The 20,293-nt window shown below is 30.8% G+C and overlaps 1 protein-coding gene across 3 annotated transcripts in view; it reads left to right on the top strand.

Moving 5' to 3' along the window:
• The window catches only part of LOC106680375 (tudor domain-containing protein 5), a 44,333-nt gene extending 32,390 nt beyond the window's left edge, over nt 1-11,943 (top strand). For 2 of the 3 annotated variants that reach the window (XM_014420043.3, XM_014420044.2), the window contains exons 12-21: nt 928-1,038; nt 4,772-4,870; nt 4,955-5,017; nt 5,900-6,016; nt 6,109-6,285; nt 6,368-6,474; nt 9,400-9,515; nt 9,645-9,837; nt 10,573-10,684; nt 11,619-11,943. In XM_014420043.3, coding sequence (XP_014275529.1) covers nt 928-1,038; nt 4,772-4,870; nt 4,955-5,017; nt 5,900-6,016; nt 6,109-6,285; nt 6,368-6,474; nt 9,400-9,515; nt 9,645-9,837; nt 10,573-10,684; nt 11,619-11,666 — 1,143 coding nt within the window. In that variant the 3' untranslated portion in view covers nt 11,667-11,943. Of the gene's footprint in view, nt 1-927; nt 1,039-4,771; nt 4,871-4,954; nt 5,018-5,899; nt 6,017-6,108; nt 6,286-6,367; nt 6,475-9,399; nt 9,516-9,644; nt 9,838-10,572; nt 10,685-11,618 lie in introns of those variants that run through there. The other variant, XM_014420045.2, reaches the window with a different exon arrangement.
• Nucleotides 11,944-20,293: the final 8,350 nt, after the last annotated feature.

The following is a 20,293-nucleotide window of genomic DNA, read 5'->3' as shown; positions in this document are numbered from 1 at the left end:
AATCATTGGAATCTATAACCAGAAACTCTACAAATGAAGCATTTATTTTATATTTACTTAATAGGTAATATACAATTTAATTTTACAAAAAAAGAACTTATATACCCATTAACATATATTGTATATGCAAATATAGGATATCACTACAATTATTTGAGGGGGGGGGGGTATAAAATTATCTCTTAATTGACAAGTTACGTCTAATGATCCCATATTTCTATGTCTAATTATGTCCTAATTTTCCCATAGGTATAATTCTGAGGTTTGACATTTAACTCTTAATCTGCTCTTTAGATATAAGTCTGAAGATTCTCCTGTATTTATTGGATCAACTTAATTAGACTGTTTCCTCCAGTTTCCTTTTTAATTGTTTTTTAAATAGGAACTTTTTCTTGCTCCTTTAGTAATATGTTCTTACGTCCATTCCATCTTGAGGGAAAAATTTCCTTAATCATGTTTAAAAGGTTTGTACAGTCTGGTGAAGAAGTAATTGTTCCCGCCTTTTTTGGGGGAGCTGAGGTAAACTATTACCTTCTTTTTTAATAACAGGGTCAAAATGACAATTAAGTTTAACCATTTCGCACTTTTTTTTTATCCTACCATTTTATTTGTTAAAATACTGCATTTTCACACAATAATTTCAAACTTATTAAAAATTAATGTGTTGTGACTTAGCTTTTAGGGGTATGAACTTGTCTTAACCATGATTATGGACACATGCCTATAGAAGCTTTTTATTGCTGTTGTACAGTTATACCCTGTGTCTATAGGTCATATTCGTATGATATTGTAAGGCCTACTTTCTGAGTCAAAAATAAATTTTCATCATTTTAATTAACTGTATTACCTATATTATTACTAACAAATAACTAATAGTTTATTGATATTTATTAGAATTTGAATTGGAGTGATTATATTTGATTTCAGGTTGCATCAGTGATATTAGTTGACACAAAAGGATCAGAAGATCATGTGATAAACTTCATGCTGGTTGAAAATGGTTTTGCTGTTTATCGGTCTGAAAAGTCTGAAGATTATGTAAGTCACAATTAGTAAATTAATTATTTATTTTATTTAGTAAATTGTTAAGGGAATAATAAGTATCTGTTGATTTACAAATGTGAGTTTTTTTTGTATCTGTGAAATGAAATTTTATTCTGGGACATCTAGTCCAGTCCTCTAATTGTTATGAACATTTGAGTGCCGATTTTCTGGCATCAAGTGGTTTAATTGCTAAGTAATGGCAGAATCAATATTATAAATATAATACAAAAAATTAAAACGAAAGTGCTGAAAATATGAAGAAGATGGTCGGGGGTGCAGTCAAAAAATAGTTAACAACTATTTATTTGCCTATGTTTTGTTCTTTTTTGGCCGCACCCTGACCATTTCCTTTATCTTTGGAAAAATATTATATATAATATAAAAGTGCTGAAGTTTCACACTTGATATTTATAAATACTCAAAACATTAAGTAAAAAATAAAAATAGTTAACAATTTTATATTGAAAAATACAGACCGATATTGCATAGATTATATATGTGCCATGTAAATAGATAATACAATAATTTCTTATTTACATAATTTTTTGAGCAAGGTTGGTTATTTAGAATAATAAATAAGTGATTCATTTAAAACGCAGTTTGTAATTGTTTTGTTTGGATGTTGTAACACTGATATTTTGGTTGTTGAACTATGACCACCAGTGCCCAGGTTTTATGTAGTAAAGCCCCCTAGAATATGCCATATAATATTTAATAAAAAATTCAGTAAAAAACCAGTATATGTTATAAAGCTGCTAAAATATTCAAATGTGCCTACAAAAAGTTCTAAATTAAGAAAGAAATTAGAGGTGAGATGAGAAATTAACAAAAAATTATTTCAAATTTGGTTGTATTTTATTTAATTTAAATTTTCATGAATCAAAGTATAAAAATCAGCTACAGTCTCATAGTGGTTGCTGCAAGTGCACATCAACAGGTCCTGTGGCAATAATATTTAATTTAGATTTTCCAAGTTAGGTATGGACTCCGTTTTTATAACATGGCAACATTATCTTCTTTGCTATGCCAAACCTGCCATTCTTTGACTTTTTTTCTTTTTGGTTGTGGGATATTTATGGTGTGGGTATCCTTCCTAAAATGGTTACCTGTAGTGCTAGAAAACCAACTTCTTTTAACACTATCAGGTAGTAGCTATAAGAGGTTGCCTACCTAATCTGCCCCTGGTAGACAGCTTGTCTTATCTTTAAAAACATTTAGTTATATCAGGTAGAGGAATATTTGAAAAAACTTACATTTTTATTTATTTATTTTTTTTTTCATAAGTTCTCCACTGAAGACCTATCCTCCCCCAGAATGTCAAGATTTATTTCTCAGGGCCTCCATGAAATAAATATTGACTAACCCAGGTGGGATTAGAATCCACAAGATTCTGAACCAAGCACTCTCGGTCCCTCGCTCTAACGTCCTTGGACATCACATCCTCAAAAATTTTCTTAAATGGAGCTATATTATAGCTCTTGCTAAAACGAGGAATCAGCATGATTCTTGATGTTCTATAAATAATAGATTCCAGTAGATTTGACACTAAATTTATGTTCTTTTCTTTTAAGAGACTGATTATTTAATCACTAAATAAAAATTTTCATCCCATTGCAGGCTCCTTCCGAAACAGGGATGATTAAGAGATGGGTGCAGGGGATCTGGCCCGCACCAGGTGACACCGTTAGAAGGAGTAGTACTCGGAATAAATATTAAAAAAAAAATATGGATTTAAGAATGGTTTAATGTTTAACCTTTATGTCGATTAGAAATCTGATTTGATTCCAAGCTGTTAAGCCTTGTTATTTTGGGGTTTAGAAGACAAAGAAGAAATTTATACAACTATTATTTATTAAACTTAAAAATTTTTAAATTTAAACTTAAAAATTTTATTTATTTAATTTAATTTTGTAATTTAAGTAAAAACCTTAACCTCTTCACTAACCTACTAAAAAAAAAAAAGATTACAAAAATATGTAGTTAACATTGTTTGGGTAAATGTGACCTAGCTCTAAGCGATTGTGCTTACTTGTATCCCTTCTCTTGCCTGTTTTTTTTTTTTTTTCCACTAAGATGCACTGACAAGTTGCTTGTAATATTGCCCTGTGCACTCGGTTTTCGTTGTAAGACATTAACGACTTGAGGATTATATTTTCTCCAATTTCTGGTGCAAAACTAGGAATTTTTGGTAAGTATTATTTGGTTATCTATCATTTTTAAGCATATTTTTGCATTAGTACTAAACCAAAATAAATTATGCATCCAATTGTAAATAATATTCCATGTTAAAATAGTTCATGTTTAGGAAGTAAATGGAACCGAATGGAGAATGTGTTAACTATTATAAAATTGTTGCTAATGGCTGTTTCGTCCCATCCAGATCAGAAAGACATCTGGAATGCAATTACTCTGTTTTAGAGCATAAACATGGAGAAATATTCATACACAGTGCTTTATCTCTACACACAGGGCCATCCTTGATGGAAAGAATTTCTAATTATGAAACTTGAAAAACAAACTAACCACTGGTGAAAAAATATACAGAGCTTTTGTCATATGTGCACAGAAAAATAATTTGGATTGGAGTGTGTGGATATTTGTGTAGATGGAAAGACTGCAGTGGCTAGGGAAGTGAAGTGAGCATTTCTACAATGAAGTAAGTAGCAGTAAATGCTACCAGGAACTATTGTGCCATCTATGTCATGCTCTAGCAATTAAATGATTTAAAAGTCTTCAGGGATAATTTGAATCATATTAAGAACCATCCACTTTAAGCTTATTTTTTATAACTTGCAACCGAAGATCTGGATATGGATTACTTCTTGCTGCACCCAGTTGTGTGGTGGCAATCTAGAGCATACATTTTAGCAAGAATTAACTGAAAGATTCACTGTTGGCCACATTTATCCAACAATTCATTGATATTGATTGGTTGCTTCCCAACATCTTAACTAAATAATGAATTATGAAAATTAAAATTAAATAAAACTGCCTTTTCTTTTTAGGAGAAAGGGAAGGGAGCTATGGAAAATTAGAGAAGGTAAAAGTCTTGTGGAAAATAATTATACTTTTTAAAATGTGTGTTGAGTAGATATCTTTTCAACTTTCCTTTTTTTAAACGATTTGTCTTAACAAATAAGATCAACTTGAGGACATTATGCCTGAGCTCATTGGGGCGAGGGTCCTGGAGTGCTGGGTTCAGAATGTGGGTTTGAATCCCACCTGTATCAGTCTATATCTATTTCTTGGAGGCTCCAGGAAATATTCTTGACTCTATGGCTGTATAGGTCTTCAGCAAAAAAAATCATCTTGTTTGGAATGGAATGAAACAAAGTTGATTGTTTCCCTACATAGACTCTAATGACATATATAGCTGGATGATGAAACCGTTTCCCTGCGGTCCATAAAATTAACCTGCAGAAATGACGAAATCATTAGTTTTTTTCAAATTCTGCTCAAGATCAGACAATACTGTACTTCAAAACACAATTACCATGATTTCTCTTAAGACCAAGAATCATTCATTCTAATAAAATTTTATTTTATTTATTTATTTTCTAACATGTTTCACTAATTCAGCGAGATCCCTAAATAAAAAACATTTCTGATCCCCATTCCTTCTACCTTACATAGTTTAGGAGGTTATGCCAGTAATCATCATATGTTGATTATTGTTCTTTTTGACTGAAATTATTTTAATATAATCATTTGATTTTCATTATTTTAGTATAGATCTGGAAGTGGTGTATCAAGCAGCATATCTGAAAAAGAATCTAGTCCTATTTTCAAGAAGTCTCGAAGACCTCACCCAGATTATTTTCTAAAAGTATGTTTTTATTTTAATTATATTGTTTATAAACATTTATTATTTCTACTCAGTTAACTGTTTTTGATTTGATTTTTATTATAGCTTTTTCCTTACTGGTTTGATGGTGTACAGAATTGGAATGATATCAACCATATTTTTGAAAAGGTATAATTGATTAAAATGTATTTTATAGTTCATAAAACTTTTTAAAAAAAAATTCTATCTCATCCACTAGGAATAAGTAAATTAATCTTAATAATAAGATGAAGCAGATAAAAGTGTTCGACTGCCAAATACGAGGTTGTTATGACAACTTAGTACATGGGGAAGCAAGTTGACCACATAAATAAACTTTTTAATATGTGTGGAATTATTTAATGGAAATACTATGTATACTTGCCTACTGATACAAGCGGAGGGTCAGAAGAAAAAAATATGAAAATGTTATTTTGAAAATAACATTGGAAGATTAGAGGAAAAAAAGTTGTAAAAGTGAGAAATTTATATAAATAAAATAATTGAATTTGAACAATTTTACTGGCCTTTTAAAACTGTTAAATATTTCTGCAAGAAAATCTCTAAAATTGATAGACTTATTCACTGCATCAAAGATTATTGACAGGGACCAGTTTGTGTGGGTAGAGTCAGCAAAATTTTGATGTGGTTTCTATCAAGATCCATTAAAAGTCAAGATGAATATTATCACATAACATTATTTGAAATTAGTAATAAAATAAGATGATAATTAATGGCTAGAATGATATCCCAACAATAGGATCAACAAAGAACATTTATTTTTATGTTTGTATCTTTGATTTATCTGTCAAATGACTAGAAGGATATCCCCAACAATAGGATCAACAAAGAACATTTATTTTTATGTTTGTATCTTTGATTTATCTGTCAGTAATTTTCAAATTTCCCAAACTGAGATAATCCCTGTGAATGTCATTTTAGGATATTAGTTAAGCGCTTGCACACCTTACTTTGTATTTATTGTAAGTTTGTCTTTTCATTAGATAAATTTAAGTTCTGATATATTTTCAGGCGAGTCATGAATTTTTTAATGAATCCAGTGATGATAATTTGGCAGAAATATTTGATTATTTTTCTTCAACTAAATGTACTCAAAATGATTTACTTGAATTATTTATTAAGAAACCTGTAAGTAGTTTAACTTATAAACAATTGTATCATATATCCTCTAATACTCCATATACGTTATGAAAATATCTAATGGTTCAATTTTTTTATAGAAAATAATTTGTGATGCTTGGAATCGAACATTTTATTCCTTAGTAAATGTATTTGAAAAGAAGTTCATGGAAAATATACAGGCTGAATTATTGAATCAACTCGGTTACCAGAATGGAAATAACAGGAGCCATATAAATCATACTACTTCAGATAACACAATGAATTCAAATCTAAAGGTAGTCTCTAGAATTTATATAGAAGTGTTATCTCTAATTGTTTGCCTCTTATATATATATATATTTTTTTTACTCTTTCTAGGCAAACTTTGAACAATTTGAAATACATTCAAAGAATTCAGTCTCCCATAGGCTTGCTGATAAGAGTGAAAGCTACCATAGTATTGATCAATGCCATTCTCCTTACCAGTAAGTATTACCTATTACCTTCTAGACCATTACAGAAGTCTTTGTGCTTAAATTCATTGGTGACATAATCTCCATTTTAATCAGTAGTCACTCTGATGTAAACAATCTTGTTTATTTTGACTGAGCATTTATTTAATTTTGTATACCATCTGCCTCTACCTTTCATCCCATTTTATAAATTTCACTGTAAATATCTGAGGAAAATAATTGTTATTTGTTGTGATCTTCTGAGGCACAGCTGCAAAAAAAGAACTAAATGCGAAGGCAGCTGTTGTTAGAAAATATATGCAGGGGAAAGTAAAACTAAGATGCATTGTAACAGGATAAAGAAATGAAGATAAAAAAAATTATAAAGATTATACTTTGTGTATTGGTGGAATTACGAGGGTGGTTTGAAAAGTTCTCGGAATGTACTAGAAAGAAGTGTCTTACCTTCGTGGAACTGCTTTTATTTTTCTTGCTTTGCTTTATTATTCTCCCTGTAAACTAATGCATTTGGTCCAGCAATGTTCCACTGCCTTCATCATATCTTGAAAATGAGATTCCTCCAGGCCTGCAAAATACCTCTCCAATTTGGCTGTCAGTTCTTCCGTTGTAGGAAATCTCCGTCCACCCAGGAACATTTTCAGCTTGGGGAAGAGATGAAAGTCTGATGGTGCCAAATCAGGTGAATAAGGTGGGTGTGGCAACAATCCGTACCTCAGATGATGAAGTTTTGCCATGGCAATAGCACTTGTGTCCAGGCAGGCGTTGTCCTGATGAAAGATGACTTATTTCCTTGCCAAACCAGGCCTTTTTTCGCACATCTTTTCCTGTAGTTGGTCTAGAAGGTTTGCGTAGTATTGCCCCATAATTGTTTGGCCAGTAGGAAGATAATCTATCAGCAGGATGCCTTTTGCATCCCAGAAAACTTAAGCCATGACCTTCTCGGCCGAACGTACTACCTTTGCTTTCTTTAGTGGTGGTGACTCAGCATGCTTCCACTGCTTTGACTGCTGTTTTGTCTCTTGGGTATTGTTATCGCAGGTAGGGGTTCAAAAGGAACCTTTACTAGCCCAACCATGAAAAGAAAAGAAATGAATAGCCGAATTTGGTTATTTTTTTATATTTAAATAAGTGAACATAATAAAAGAAACACAAAATATATAAAAATATACAAACTAGAAAACAAATATACCAAACTTAATAAAACTATTACAAAAATTAAATGAATTGAACAAAAGAGAGAAGAAAAAAATTCTTTTATCACCGGTGATTGCTGGGGCCCCGGTTGTGTTTGTTGTCTTGAGTTAATGTCCCTCGTGGAGGCAGATCGACAAAAGGACGTAAGTCCCTGTCCTTGCCCTCTTGAAGGATGAGCCGAAGTAGTCCGCCCATGGTCAAGATTGTGGTCAGTTAATAAGTAAAACTTATTTATTAGTGATAAAAATCTAAGAAATGAAAATTATTTAAAATAAAAATTATATAAAATTTTCATTTTTTATAGATTTTCATATGTATATTATTTTCTGTATCTTCCTTCTTCATTAATTTTAATATTGCTATATTCTCATACTGGTTTTATCTTCTTTTAATACTTACATTATAATTTTCTTCCAATACTATTTATGTACCTACAGTATCTGTTATCTTCTTGTTGTACTATATTTCTGTTTATTCATTATGATAAAGGCCTAAAATTCTGGCCAAAACATTAGTACTAGTAAATAAGTTTTACTTATTAGTATTCTTTACTGACCACAACCCCACCCATCTTCTCTTCATCAAAAGAGTACAGGGAGTTTTAAAAGTGAAGTATCTTGGTTTTGCCATAGGAACTAAGTGATATTTGAGGCAGGGACAACCCTCCTACTCATCGTTCATGCTTATTTAAAGGAAAATTTTCATATCTGCCCCACTGTCCTTCAGCCCAAACTTACCATCTGACCAATGGTGCACTTTTTGAAGGGCCGGCAGATTAACAAGAGCAATAATCTCAAAACAGAATGTGAGGAGTTTTTTTGCCTCTAGAACCAAGGACTTGTATCACAACCAAATTCAACTTCTGGTAGAAAGATAGGTTAAAATAATTGACAGTGATAGCCTATGTTTTGAAAAATTTAATATGTGAATTTTAACCCTTTAATACCATGTAAATATTTTTGATCTCCATAATGTTTGTGTTGGGTATCACCTGGAGGTGGCAACAGGCACTGACACACAAGCATATTCACTTAATTAGGTTGGTGCTGTAGGGTTAATTAAAACTTATATTAAAAAAAAAACTCTAGATTTTCATTTTGACTACAAATGGAATGTATCCTCCTAATTTTGGCAGGCAAAAGTTATTTCGCATTTAGGCGATGTGCAGTTTCATGTATTTAAAACAAATACAATACTCTTGTATACTACTAAAAATACATGTATTTAGAGATGATTCTCATTCATTTGAAATAAAATATGAATATAGTGGTTTTACTTACCTTTTTCTTCCTATAATTAGAATAAAAAAATGTGTAAATCTTACAAATCACTGAAACCTTAGAAAGCCTTAATTTTATTATTGATATTAGTCTGGTCCTATTAACGTTTTTAAATTTTTTTCTATTTTCTTTCCTTCTCTTTTAGATGCATTATTTGCTGTCACTAACATATAAGGTTTAGATGATAAAGTAGATTATAAGATAATGTTAAATTTTGTCCAATTAATTTAAGGTTTGGCTGTTTTGTGGAGGGAATAAGCAATGCCCATCACTAGTATATGTAACAAACCTCGTAGGTTTTTTGACCTCATCATTTAATAATTCTATCTTACACAGATTCCAAAATTAATTTGTGAAGAAATTAAAAATTTATAAATTGCAATGCTACATATAAGACTATTTTATTTTTTTTGTATTTCCAATAATAATGTATTATAAAAATTACTTTTTTTTATTTATATAGATCATTTCCAGATAGACATGATTATTACAATAGAAACTGTAATAATACATTGAAGGATGTCCATACCCTGTCATATGCCATTAAGCACAACACAGACCCAAAAGTCATACCTGCAAGTAAGTCTATTGTCATTTATTATTCATAGTTTACACCATATATCTAACTCATGATTACGAATTTGAATTTTGCGCTTTTTATTTTTGTAAACAGTTCTAATAATATATTTGAATTTTTGGTAATTTCAGAAATGTTCAATACAGTAATACATTTGATTAGATATAATGCTGAGATATATATTATTATGGATGAGCTACTTACAAAGTTTGCAAAAGGTATACCATCAGTCTTGGTCAAACATAGGCTTTCTCAACACCAAATCAATCTGGCTCCATTTATTGTAACACCAGATCATCAACGACTATATGCTGAATTAAGAAGGTAGGCAACATGTTTTAAACTTTTCCATGTTTTTAGTTTAAAATAAAATAAGTAATATTCTTTTGTTAAAGTGAAGAAAATGTCCTTTCTCTTTTACTTTTTCTCTTATGGCCTCTGTGGCATGATGTCTGTAGGTGAGATAAGAACAAAATGTAAGGCCAATAGTAATAAACCTTCAGTTAAAGCCATAGGACCAGAAAATACTTTTGTAATATTTAAGGTGATTTGGGGTGTTTGAGTTGAATAAAAAGTAAGCAATTGAAATACAATGGAATACTTATAATGAAATACAAGATATAATAAAGTGAATGAATTAATTTAGTACTTTCAAATTGATGATTGCAGTCCCTGTGAATTGTAAGTTTAATTTGATTCCTAAAAAGCAGAAAAATATTAGGATAATTAGATAGGAAGAGAGTAATTGAACCTGCCGTAGACTTATATAGAAATCCTAAAGGTTTCAAGTCTTCAGAGACAAACACAAAGTTAAATTGAGGAAATGATTTTCACTGAAGCACTGCCCATCTTTCTTCTAAGTCATGAATCCATTATCTTTATCCTGTTACTCTTCTATAGTATTTGAGAATAAATCTTATAATAGGGGTACATTTACCATGGGCCTTGATGATCAAATGGTTGTTTTTTTAAATAAAAATAAACTTCTCATATCTTTAAGAATGGATAATTAGATTACTCATAATCTCATTTATTTATCAATTTGATTTTCATTTTCAGGGAGAGGATTGACTTTAAAAATGGCCCAATCTCATTGATTCCCCTGTCAATGTCTAGTGATATATTACTTGCCGTGGAACCAAGAAATAGAACTGTTGCAGAGGTTTTGAATGTGAGTTATTCCGACTTTTTTTTCTAATTGTTTATTTCAATTATATTATTAGAAGATGGTCATGGCTTTGAACTATTTATTGATGGCCAACATTTCTACCCACAATGCTGGTTTCATGAAGGTTGGTGTGATAGGTGTAAACTACCAAACAAAGGAATTTCAGATGATTTTCATTTCCTTTGTATGGTATTGAACCCCTCCATCCATCACAGGAGCACTGGTAAAGAACTGCATTGTGGGTTGAAACATTATCCATCGATAAATACTTGAAAACTTTTTATTTTTATTAACCATAACCCTGACGATCTACTTTAATTAATATAATCATCTAAATATAATATTTCTATTTTATACATGTTTTTGTATTTCATTCTGTTAAACATTCTTCCTTGAATATAATTGTTGGCTTAAATATTTTGTAATCCTGTAAAGTTTTTCAAAACCTTAACTAAAAAGGCACAAGGCATGCCCATCCTTGCAAAATTATGCTTAACATTGCTGTAAATGATATAGTTTATTCTTGAACAATAAAAGCGCAAGTGAATATTGCCAAAATTTGGGCATGTTAACTTATTAAATGTTCAATTTTTATTTCATTTTGTTTCAACTTGATTAATGTTGAAGACATTAAATTTATTAGAAGCATAACTCAGAAATGATAACTTGTCTCTATAGATTCTGTACTATTTTCAAACAAAGTTGTTTATATTTCCTATGAATTATAAGATATTTGAAGAAAAGTTATATAATATTTTATTGAGATTCTAATCTACAATACACCTATAAAAAAGTTTCCATGGTGATATCTACAGAAACAATATTGTAATATTATTACAGAAATAATATAAACTGTTCATAATTGTTTTTCCTAAGCATTCAATAAATTGTATAATCTTTTCTATAATATTTTTTAACAGTTTTTATTAATTTTCAGGAATTAATAAGTGAATGCTACTCAAGTCATGAATTCTGGTCAACTTAAATATTACTCATTTATATCCTCAGTTCAGCCATTTTACGGTTCTTATCCGATAGGTTAATGATGAATACAGGAAGAAGATAATAATAAGATTGTTGTAATTAATGTGTTTCATGTATATTTTTAAATTTGTGTTCACTGTTTTGAATTATTTGTGTATATATATGATAATAATTTGTTCATATTGTACATGTGGCTATTTTAGAAGAGAAAAATGGCTGTGAAGAAGTGATAATTCTTAATCTTAGAAGTATAACCAATACTTTTGTTGTTAATGAAACTGTTTCTTAGTCTCATCATACTGCTGCTATTGATAATCATTCATGTTAGATTAACTGACAGTTGTTTAAAATTAACCATTATGCCTTAGAATTTTTTATGAACTATTTTTTCAAACTTGGCATAATGTATAATTGAATTTTATACTTTTATGACTTTTTTATTCATTAATATTCTAGTTCAAAAAGTATTTTTGTATTAAAATGAAGGTTTTAGAAAGAATATTTTGATACAACATATCTTGTGTTAGTTTATTTTATTTTTGTTATTTACTTTCAAAAATTTATTATAGATCTTGTATTCATTGAAATTGTCCAATTGGTGACAAATTATTTTAGAAAGTGATAATGATTTTGTTCTTATTATTTTATCAAAGAATATTACTTTTTTTAATGTTTCAGTTTTATGTTTGTTATATGCTATTATTAATAAAGTTTTTCTAAAAGAATTATTATTTTTTTTTTTTTTTGTCATGTACTTTTGGGTATAATCGAATAAAATGTCATATTTAGTTATTTTATTTTTTCAAACACTTAATGTTACTTATAGTGCATTGTAGGAGTAGAAAAGACTTGCACATAAATCATTACTCACTAAAATTATAAAATATACATAATATAATACATCATCCTTAAACAGAATAAAGTCACAACCCGCAAGCAGGTTCACAAATATTGACCGGTTTATATTTCAAAATGAAAATTCTTGAAGGAAACACAGTGTCACAAAAATGTTGGTTGGGTCCTTATTACATAGTTGAACATAGTCAAAATTGAACATAGTTTTTTTTACTGTTGGAAAACAGAAGTGTGTTGGGTCCAACGGACTTCAGTCAGAACAGAAAGACATGCTCCTGGAAGGCCACCAGACAGAAAATCCACAGAAACTGAAGGAGGCCATCCTAGAGACGATTATAAAACACTTAATTGGAGTATTACAACCTGAAGATATCTATTTAAACCATTAACAAACAAACACAAATGTAGTATGTTAATGATAGTGAAACCTATGTTGTCAAAAGTCAGGATACAGAGTTAAATAAATAAAATATTGCATATATTGGTTTATTAAATTTTCTACAAAAGAAAGGAGTTGATGTTTTGTCAAATATTCTGGTAAAGAATTAAATGAAGTAATGAAAAATAGAATTAATCGATTATTAAATGAATCTAAAGTAATGGAAAGGGATTTGTCTGCGATTCCACTATGCTATTGTTAAAGGCTAAACCAAATTATGTCCTTAGGAAAGCTGGCCTGTGAAAGCTTTATTGATTCATTCTCTTCCTAAACTTTAATCAACCATGTGATGCCCACCTCTGCTCCTGACTTCAGGCAAAGGGAGTCCCCCTCAGAAAATATTTGAAAATAAGGTTGCTTAAAAGTCCATTTGGTTGTGTTGGTGCATTGGTTTTGTGCATTGCATGTAATGGTGGATTTGGCTGTTAAAACCTTTCAGTCAATACACAAATATTAAAAAAGATAAAGTAGTTCTGACAATAAATTTCCTCAAAAATATTCATTGCAGTTCCTCCCATGGGCCAGCTATGGTTCGGCTTTGGTCTGTAAGACTATCCTTGTCCTCTCCTTCCTGTCAGGCACATGTCTTCTCCATCTCCTCATCCCTATCCAAAAGGTCATTTGGCCATATAAAAAGTGGTCCTTTCTTGATGAGACCAAGTAGTCTAGTTAGTTTGCTTAAAATTTGGCTGTACTTTGAAGTAAATGTAAATGAATTACTGTAATTGGATTCGTACATAACAATGTTTCAATAATACAATGTAAAATTTATTGAAAAACTAATAACGATCTCGGATTTTGTTGTAGATGTAAAGATTTTGGCATGTCATAACAGCCTGAATGTGGTGTCTTGCGATCTGTCCTGACTTAATTTTATTTACCATTGTTCAAACCAGCCCAGTACTAATGTCGAATGAGATTAAAGAACCACTCAAATATGCGTTGTGTTTCTACGTATATTAGGTAATCAGAAAAACGTCTTCATTGTTGTATATTACCCTTTAATATTTCAGCAAAGTGGTATCCCACATGTGTAAATAATGAATAATGTGGCTAGAATAGACGCCTCTGGTACAAATCGTAATTAAATAAGAACAACTCTGTTCTGGCTAGAAATCGTTATCAACTACCTTCTGATAATCACGTTTGCGGTAGCGATAAAAATTATCATTAGCTCCATTGCGTTAATAGTGGCAGATCTAACAAAAAAGTTTTGATTTGATTTTGAATTGGATATATAACAAAGATTGTACTGCAGACATGTTATATTCTCTACTGTTGCCTCGCAGACTGTCCCCAAGCCCAGTAGTAGTACCAGAAGTTACTAACTCGTCTACAGTAATACCTTTCGAATTCGTCTAATAAAAAATAAAACTTCTATGTACCACTATTAAAGCAAAAGGTTGTGCAAAACAGCGATGTATGTATATTTATAATAATATATAAAAAACAATTTTCCCGATCCCTCTAAAACTGAAAATAGAACAAGTATTAGTATTTTATGTATGTGTTACATAAATAAAATTAAATACAACTTTTTACCGTTGTTACTTGAAGATATACAGTGACATACTTAGCTCAGGTTTGATGTGTCCATTCTGTGAGAATTCTACTAAAATATTTGGAGGTGAGGGGCCTCCGCGTAATGTTTGAGCGAATAAAAACAATTAGTAATTAAAGACGAAAGATAATTAATAAACAATAAAAATAGAAGTCGAAAAATTTAATAAATCATTAAATTACAAGTAGAGACTTAAAAATCTAGTGCGCACTATCACACAATATTCACGTACCACACTCCTTTGAGATGAAACTTATCCTTGTTCATTCCAAAACAGCTATTCCTTTATAATTCAGGATCACAATACTTCCTCTTATTATTTATTTAATACATAGTGAAAGTAAAATCTGTCTGTCGTCATTACAATAACGGAAAAACAATCATAATCAAATTCTTACATATTTTGTGTTGAATACTAATAATAAACAATGGTTATTTTGTCAAATCAACAAACGTAATGGCAGGTTACTTTAAAAGTCTGATCGAAAAAATTTGATTTTGCTGTTGCTATGAAAATTCGAATCAAGGGTTTCTTGAGGTGTATAAAACGACTATCAACTTTGTTCCTGCCTAAAATACAATAGTTTTATAGCACTACTGTACACTCTGATCTGGCGCTTTGGGCTATTTCCGATGCCGCCTGTTATAGGCGATTACGTTTTCTCCATTAGATAATTATCAAATTCTTTCTTAGTTCATATTTATCAGTATCTTATTGCTACTAACAATGTGAGATAGTTAATTATTTCAAATAAACAAAATTAAAGAAATATTTGTGGGATTTTTTTTCCAAAAACAGCATTCAAGCCATTTGAATGAAGGTAAGACCAATCTGGTATTAATAACCACTTGACTGTAAATTAATATACCGTGTGTAATCGAAATCAGTGTAGTCGGTTTCGAGAACATCGAAGAAATGCCATAAGTCGATTATATAAATTGGCACTTCCGGTTAGCCGATTTTATCAGGACAATCGCTGTAACTTCTCAGGCATGTACCTGTATTAAATATGTAATTTCAATTTGTACGATTTAATGTTTTTGAGCTATGCTCTTCACAGACACAGTACATTTTGCGGGCTTGGTTATTTGGATTCAGGGGATCCCAGAGTATTTCCGTCGAAAACTCGAATTCAAAAATTTTCACGAACGCAATACTCCCCTTTCCTATACATTCCGTATATAGGTAAGTGAAAGTAAAATAAAAAAATTCCTAATTGAACTAATTTATTACTGCTTTAATTAGATCACAAATTGACTTTCTCTCGCTCAAAAGGGATAAAAAAATCTTTTCAGTGGACATTGGACCTACAATAACTTACAGTATTCTATTTATATAAGTTTTGAAGTTCTCATCGCTGGAGCTGGTTTTATTAACTAGTACTTGAGTACGCAAAATTCAGAGAAAGAACAACCTACCCCTGATTACTAGCACGAATTCGTTCTACATTCACACCCCATATTCTAATACATGACTGTAATAACTTGCTAGAGTTGCGAGAGTCTTTTGTATCTGCATTTACACCATCCTCAAATCAAGAGTATCTCAACCCACCTCCGTATCCTCTCGGATAGATCTGTTCACCGATATCTCATTTCCTTCTCTATCAGAAGCCTCTTTCACATTTACTCTCATTGTTCTAACGTTGAATCTATAGTTCAAGAAAGCCTCCTTAGTAATGATGAATTCCTTAGTAAATGTGCGCAGTTCCTTTCAATCTTTCCTACATACAGAGTAAGCCTGTTAAAATAATAATAATAATAGCAGATGACGCAATGATTCATTAGTTGGTGAGGAAAAAGATACACCGCAAGATTGGAGCTGCACACTAATGACTAGGTCTGAGGAAATAGAAAATTGATTTTCCTTCTGCTTAGGAGTAGGTGGGTATGTATATTCGAGAGAAAAGAATTGCTCCTCTCAGAATATTTTTACCTGCCAGATGCCTTAAAATAATAATAATAATTAGTTGTAAATTATGACTAAAATTAAATGCGTTTTCGAACTTTTACACTTGGGTCAATATCTGTTATATAGGTGTATATATCTGACTGACTTCACTCCCAAGAACATAATTTATTTATTTAAATAAATAATTCAATTTTTATCCATTTTTGTCTCAACACATTTCATTTTTCTTATAGTCCGACGTTTCGGCCAATCCACCCATCCTCAGGGACATCTTAATACAATTTTGGAACTAAAAATATTTAAACAGTCAACTTCATGCAGGATATTCTGCCCAGGTCACAACAACCATTTCTAATTAGTCAACTTTTACATTAAAAACAAAAATGGATTCATTTATCACAGTCACTTGTTAAAACTTTATCACAACAAAAGGTTGTGAGATAATACAAAATGTATTCTGCAGGGCAGAATAGCCTGCATGAGGTTGACTGTTTAAATATTTTTAGTTCCAAAATTGTATAAAGATGTCCCTGAGGATGGCCGGATTGGCCGAAACGTCGGACTTATAAGAAAAATAAAATGTGTTGAGACAAAAGTGGATAAAAATTGAATTATTTATTTAAACAAAATTAACTAGTCTCAAGAAAGTTAAAGATTATAAATATAATAATTTATTTAGCTTAGCTACATGAATCTTTTACAGCAACGTCCCAAACCAATGTTACTGTAAATTGTTTTCTATTTCCTCCAATATCTCCTCTAAAAATTTCCATTTTCTAACCTTTCTATCATAAACGATTATATTTATTTATACATACGAAATCTATAGACATTTTACCGCATCCGCTGTACTTCTCTCTCGTATAATAGGCCAAGGAACGTCGAAATTGTAATTCAAAATATTTACCCCCCAGGTTCCACGGTGACAGTTCTAGCAAGAATAACAATAATAGTGTTAACAGTAGCAGCCACTAATGACGTATAAACTAGGGCATATGCTGACAACTTTGTATCTCCCTACCTAGTCATTTCTGAAATTCCCCTAACCAGGATAGGAGGACCAAGTTTTCATTATGTGGAACCACCACGAAATAAAAGTCAACCCGTTCTGGCCGGACTAGAACCGGGCCGCTGCAGATTCGAAGGTTGCTTAGATAACACCTCAATTCCCTTGGCTACAAACCGCCTCTGGTATCGCACATGCCATCGGGATTTGTTTGATAATTGGTATTATTAATTATCTGCGCATGCGCAATAACTAAAAGCAAGATTCATATTTCTTGACAGTGAACTATTGCGCCTTATAACCTCATAAATATTATAAATAACTTTAAAACTTATTGACAATACAAACAAATGTTTTATATATATATGGTGGCTGTTTGTTGTATATAATCATCAGTTTTTATCATATGAGTTGAACTGCCAGCGAAGTGGCAGTTCGTATAAACTAGCACCATCATTAGTTTGTAACTGTTAAGACCAGGTTCCACGGTGACGGAGATGGGGACAGCTTTAGCAAACACCGAAATTATGTTAAGTCTTCAGAATTTGTTTGATGAATGTTTGACGCGACAAATATCTGTCAAGTAAGAACTTGGACTTTATGGTATTACTTGCACGTTACGGGAAGAAAGTATTAAGATGAGAGGAAATATCAGTGGTCTTAAAAAATAATATTAAGTTACGTGTTGGCGATGAAAAACTAAAGGGAAAAGGTTGTCGGAAGCATACTCTCTGAATGCGTAAACAAGAATAACTTTTTTTTTTTTTTCCGATCCCTCTAAAACAGAAACACATTAAATTAAACGGTAGCATTATGTATGGTTACATAATTCAAATTAAATATTACCTTTTTCTACCAATGGTACTTGAAGGTATACGGTGAAATACTTGTTTTGATGTGTGCAGATCTTCTGTAATGTGCTGTTCGTTTTGTTCATGCTAAAATTAAAGTCCCACTAACCGAAACACCTGCGCAAGAGTAATCCGGAGTATCCTCATCTCAACTTATCTGTTGTGTTATGTTTTCTTAAGTAGTGATTTAATTTATCTTTGATTATAGCGATGTACTGAATAAATTATTTTCTATTTTTTTTAATTGTATAAAGTCATGATTTTATTTTTGTTTTGCTTTACTTTTAGTTTGTAACAGAGTTCATGAGGACAGTCAATCCTTTGTTTTGTTTATTGTTTATATTTTATTGTTGTTGTATTTTATATTATTTTATAGTATAGTATAAGTTTACGAAGATTGTTCGTAAACTGGTGGGGGGAGTTACAGCCTTAGTCAGCTGTTATTTCAATGTCAGGTGATCGAGTAGATCAGCTGATCGAAGATGAATATACAGAGGTACGGAACACAATAAAAGCCAGTTTAGAGGAGGCCCCTCACCTCCGGACTTTAAAAATAGAACCATTTAGAATGGATATTTCATAAATAACAAATAAACATTACAGGTAACCTTAAAATACCAAAGGTAGTAAAAGGTAATACCCAACACGATTTATTTCCTTTTTTCAAGTGAAGCACTCACTAATTCTCTCTTTCTTTCTGTTTTAGAGGGATCGGAAAAAAAGTAAATAAAAGTCAGTCTTTGAGTAATAAACGAGTTAGTCATTTCTATCTCCCTTTTCTCTTTTTCAGTTTTGAACTCACAAACGTTTAACTTATATATATACATCAGTTTATAGCCATTGAACATGTTTTTCTTAACCCACAACCTCATCGAATCATCGAAACCATTGTATTCAACTTCAATTCAACCCAAATGTTATGGGTTTCATGGGATAAATAAAATATAATATTGCACGTGTCAATGTTATTGCTAATACTAGTAATTAAGAAATAACAGTTGTTAGTACCGACCCATCAATATTTAATCACTACCTCTCCACAATATTTGAAACGTTCGGTGGTAACATATGGTAACTTCTAAAGTGTTAAATTGTTTGTTATTGAAACAAATTTTCTAAAGATTCATTCAATAAATGAGGAATTCCGTCCTAAAATATGGTACCTTTTTTTTTTTTTAATTAAAGTTTTTCATACCATCGTCTTTTTTTAAGGCTGATTTAAAAATTGTTGACGGAATCTTTAGGGAATGTATTTCCTCAAGAGAATAATGTTGGTATTATTATGTTAAGTAACTGTTCGTTGATGGTAATTAAATGTTCAATAAAACATTTTTTGCAATTTAATATTGTAACAGTTTTAATTTTTGCAGTTGCTATTTTTAAATACTGATTTAAAAAAAAAAAAAATCAGCCATAAAAAAAAATCATAAAAATGTAAGTTACCATGTTTTACGACCAAATGTCTCATTTTTTAAATAAATAAATCAATTTTCAAAGAAGTGCATTCACTTAAATTCAATTCGAAATAAAAATTGATGTATGAGTTTTAATCCAAGTAAATACTGAAACAAGTATGCGCCCCATAATCAAAAGTGATAATTTACCTCTGGCTTTACAATACAAGAATGTCAAGTTTATCAATTTCCGTTAGGCGATAACAAGAGTATTATGTATTACATTCATTTATATTGCTTATATTTCGTGTATGCAAGTATACAGTTATTCTAAAAAATAAAGATCTAAATGCTCTTATTGTTATTTTTTGCTATAAAAAAACATTATTATTTTACTTTTTTTAGTTCATTATTTTTAATATATTTCTTTAATATTAGTTCAATATTGTACCCCCACATTTTATTGAACCTCTGTAAGAATGTGTAGTATATTCCATCCCTTAATCATCGAAATAAAATGGGGTTCTTATTTTGTTCGCCGAAGTTTTGGATGGTTATAAAATATCTGACTATATAATAATTTACATGAAAATATAGAAACACGGGAAAA

The sequence above is a fragment of the Halyomorpha halys genome, unplaced genomic scaffold (assembly GCF_000696795.3).
Source record: "Halyomorpha halys isolate HHAL.00 unplaced genomic scaffold, Hhal_1.1 Scaffold257.1, whole genome shotgun sequence".
Classification (NCBI taxonomy): domain Eukaryota; kingdom Metazoa; phylum Arthropoda; class Insecta; order Hemiptera; family Pentatomidae; genus Halyomorpha; species Halyomorpha halys.
This window is presented reverse-complemented; position numbering and strand designations above follow the sequence as displayed.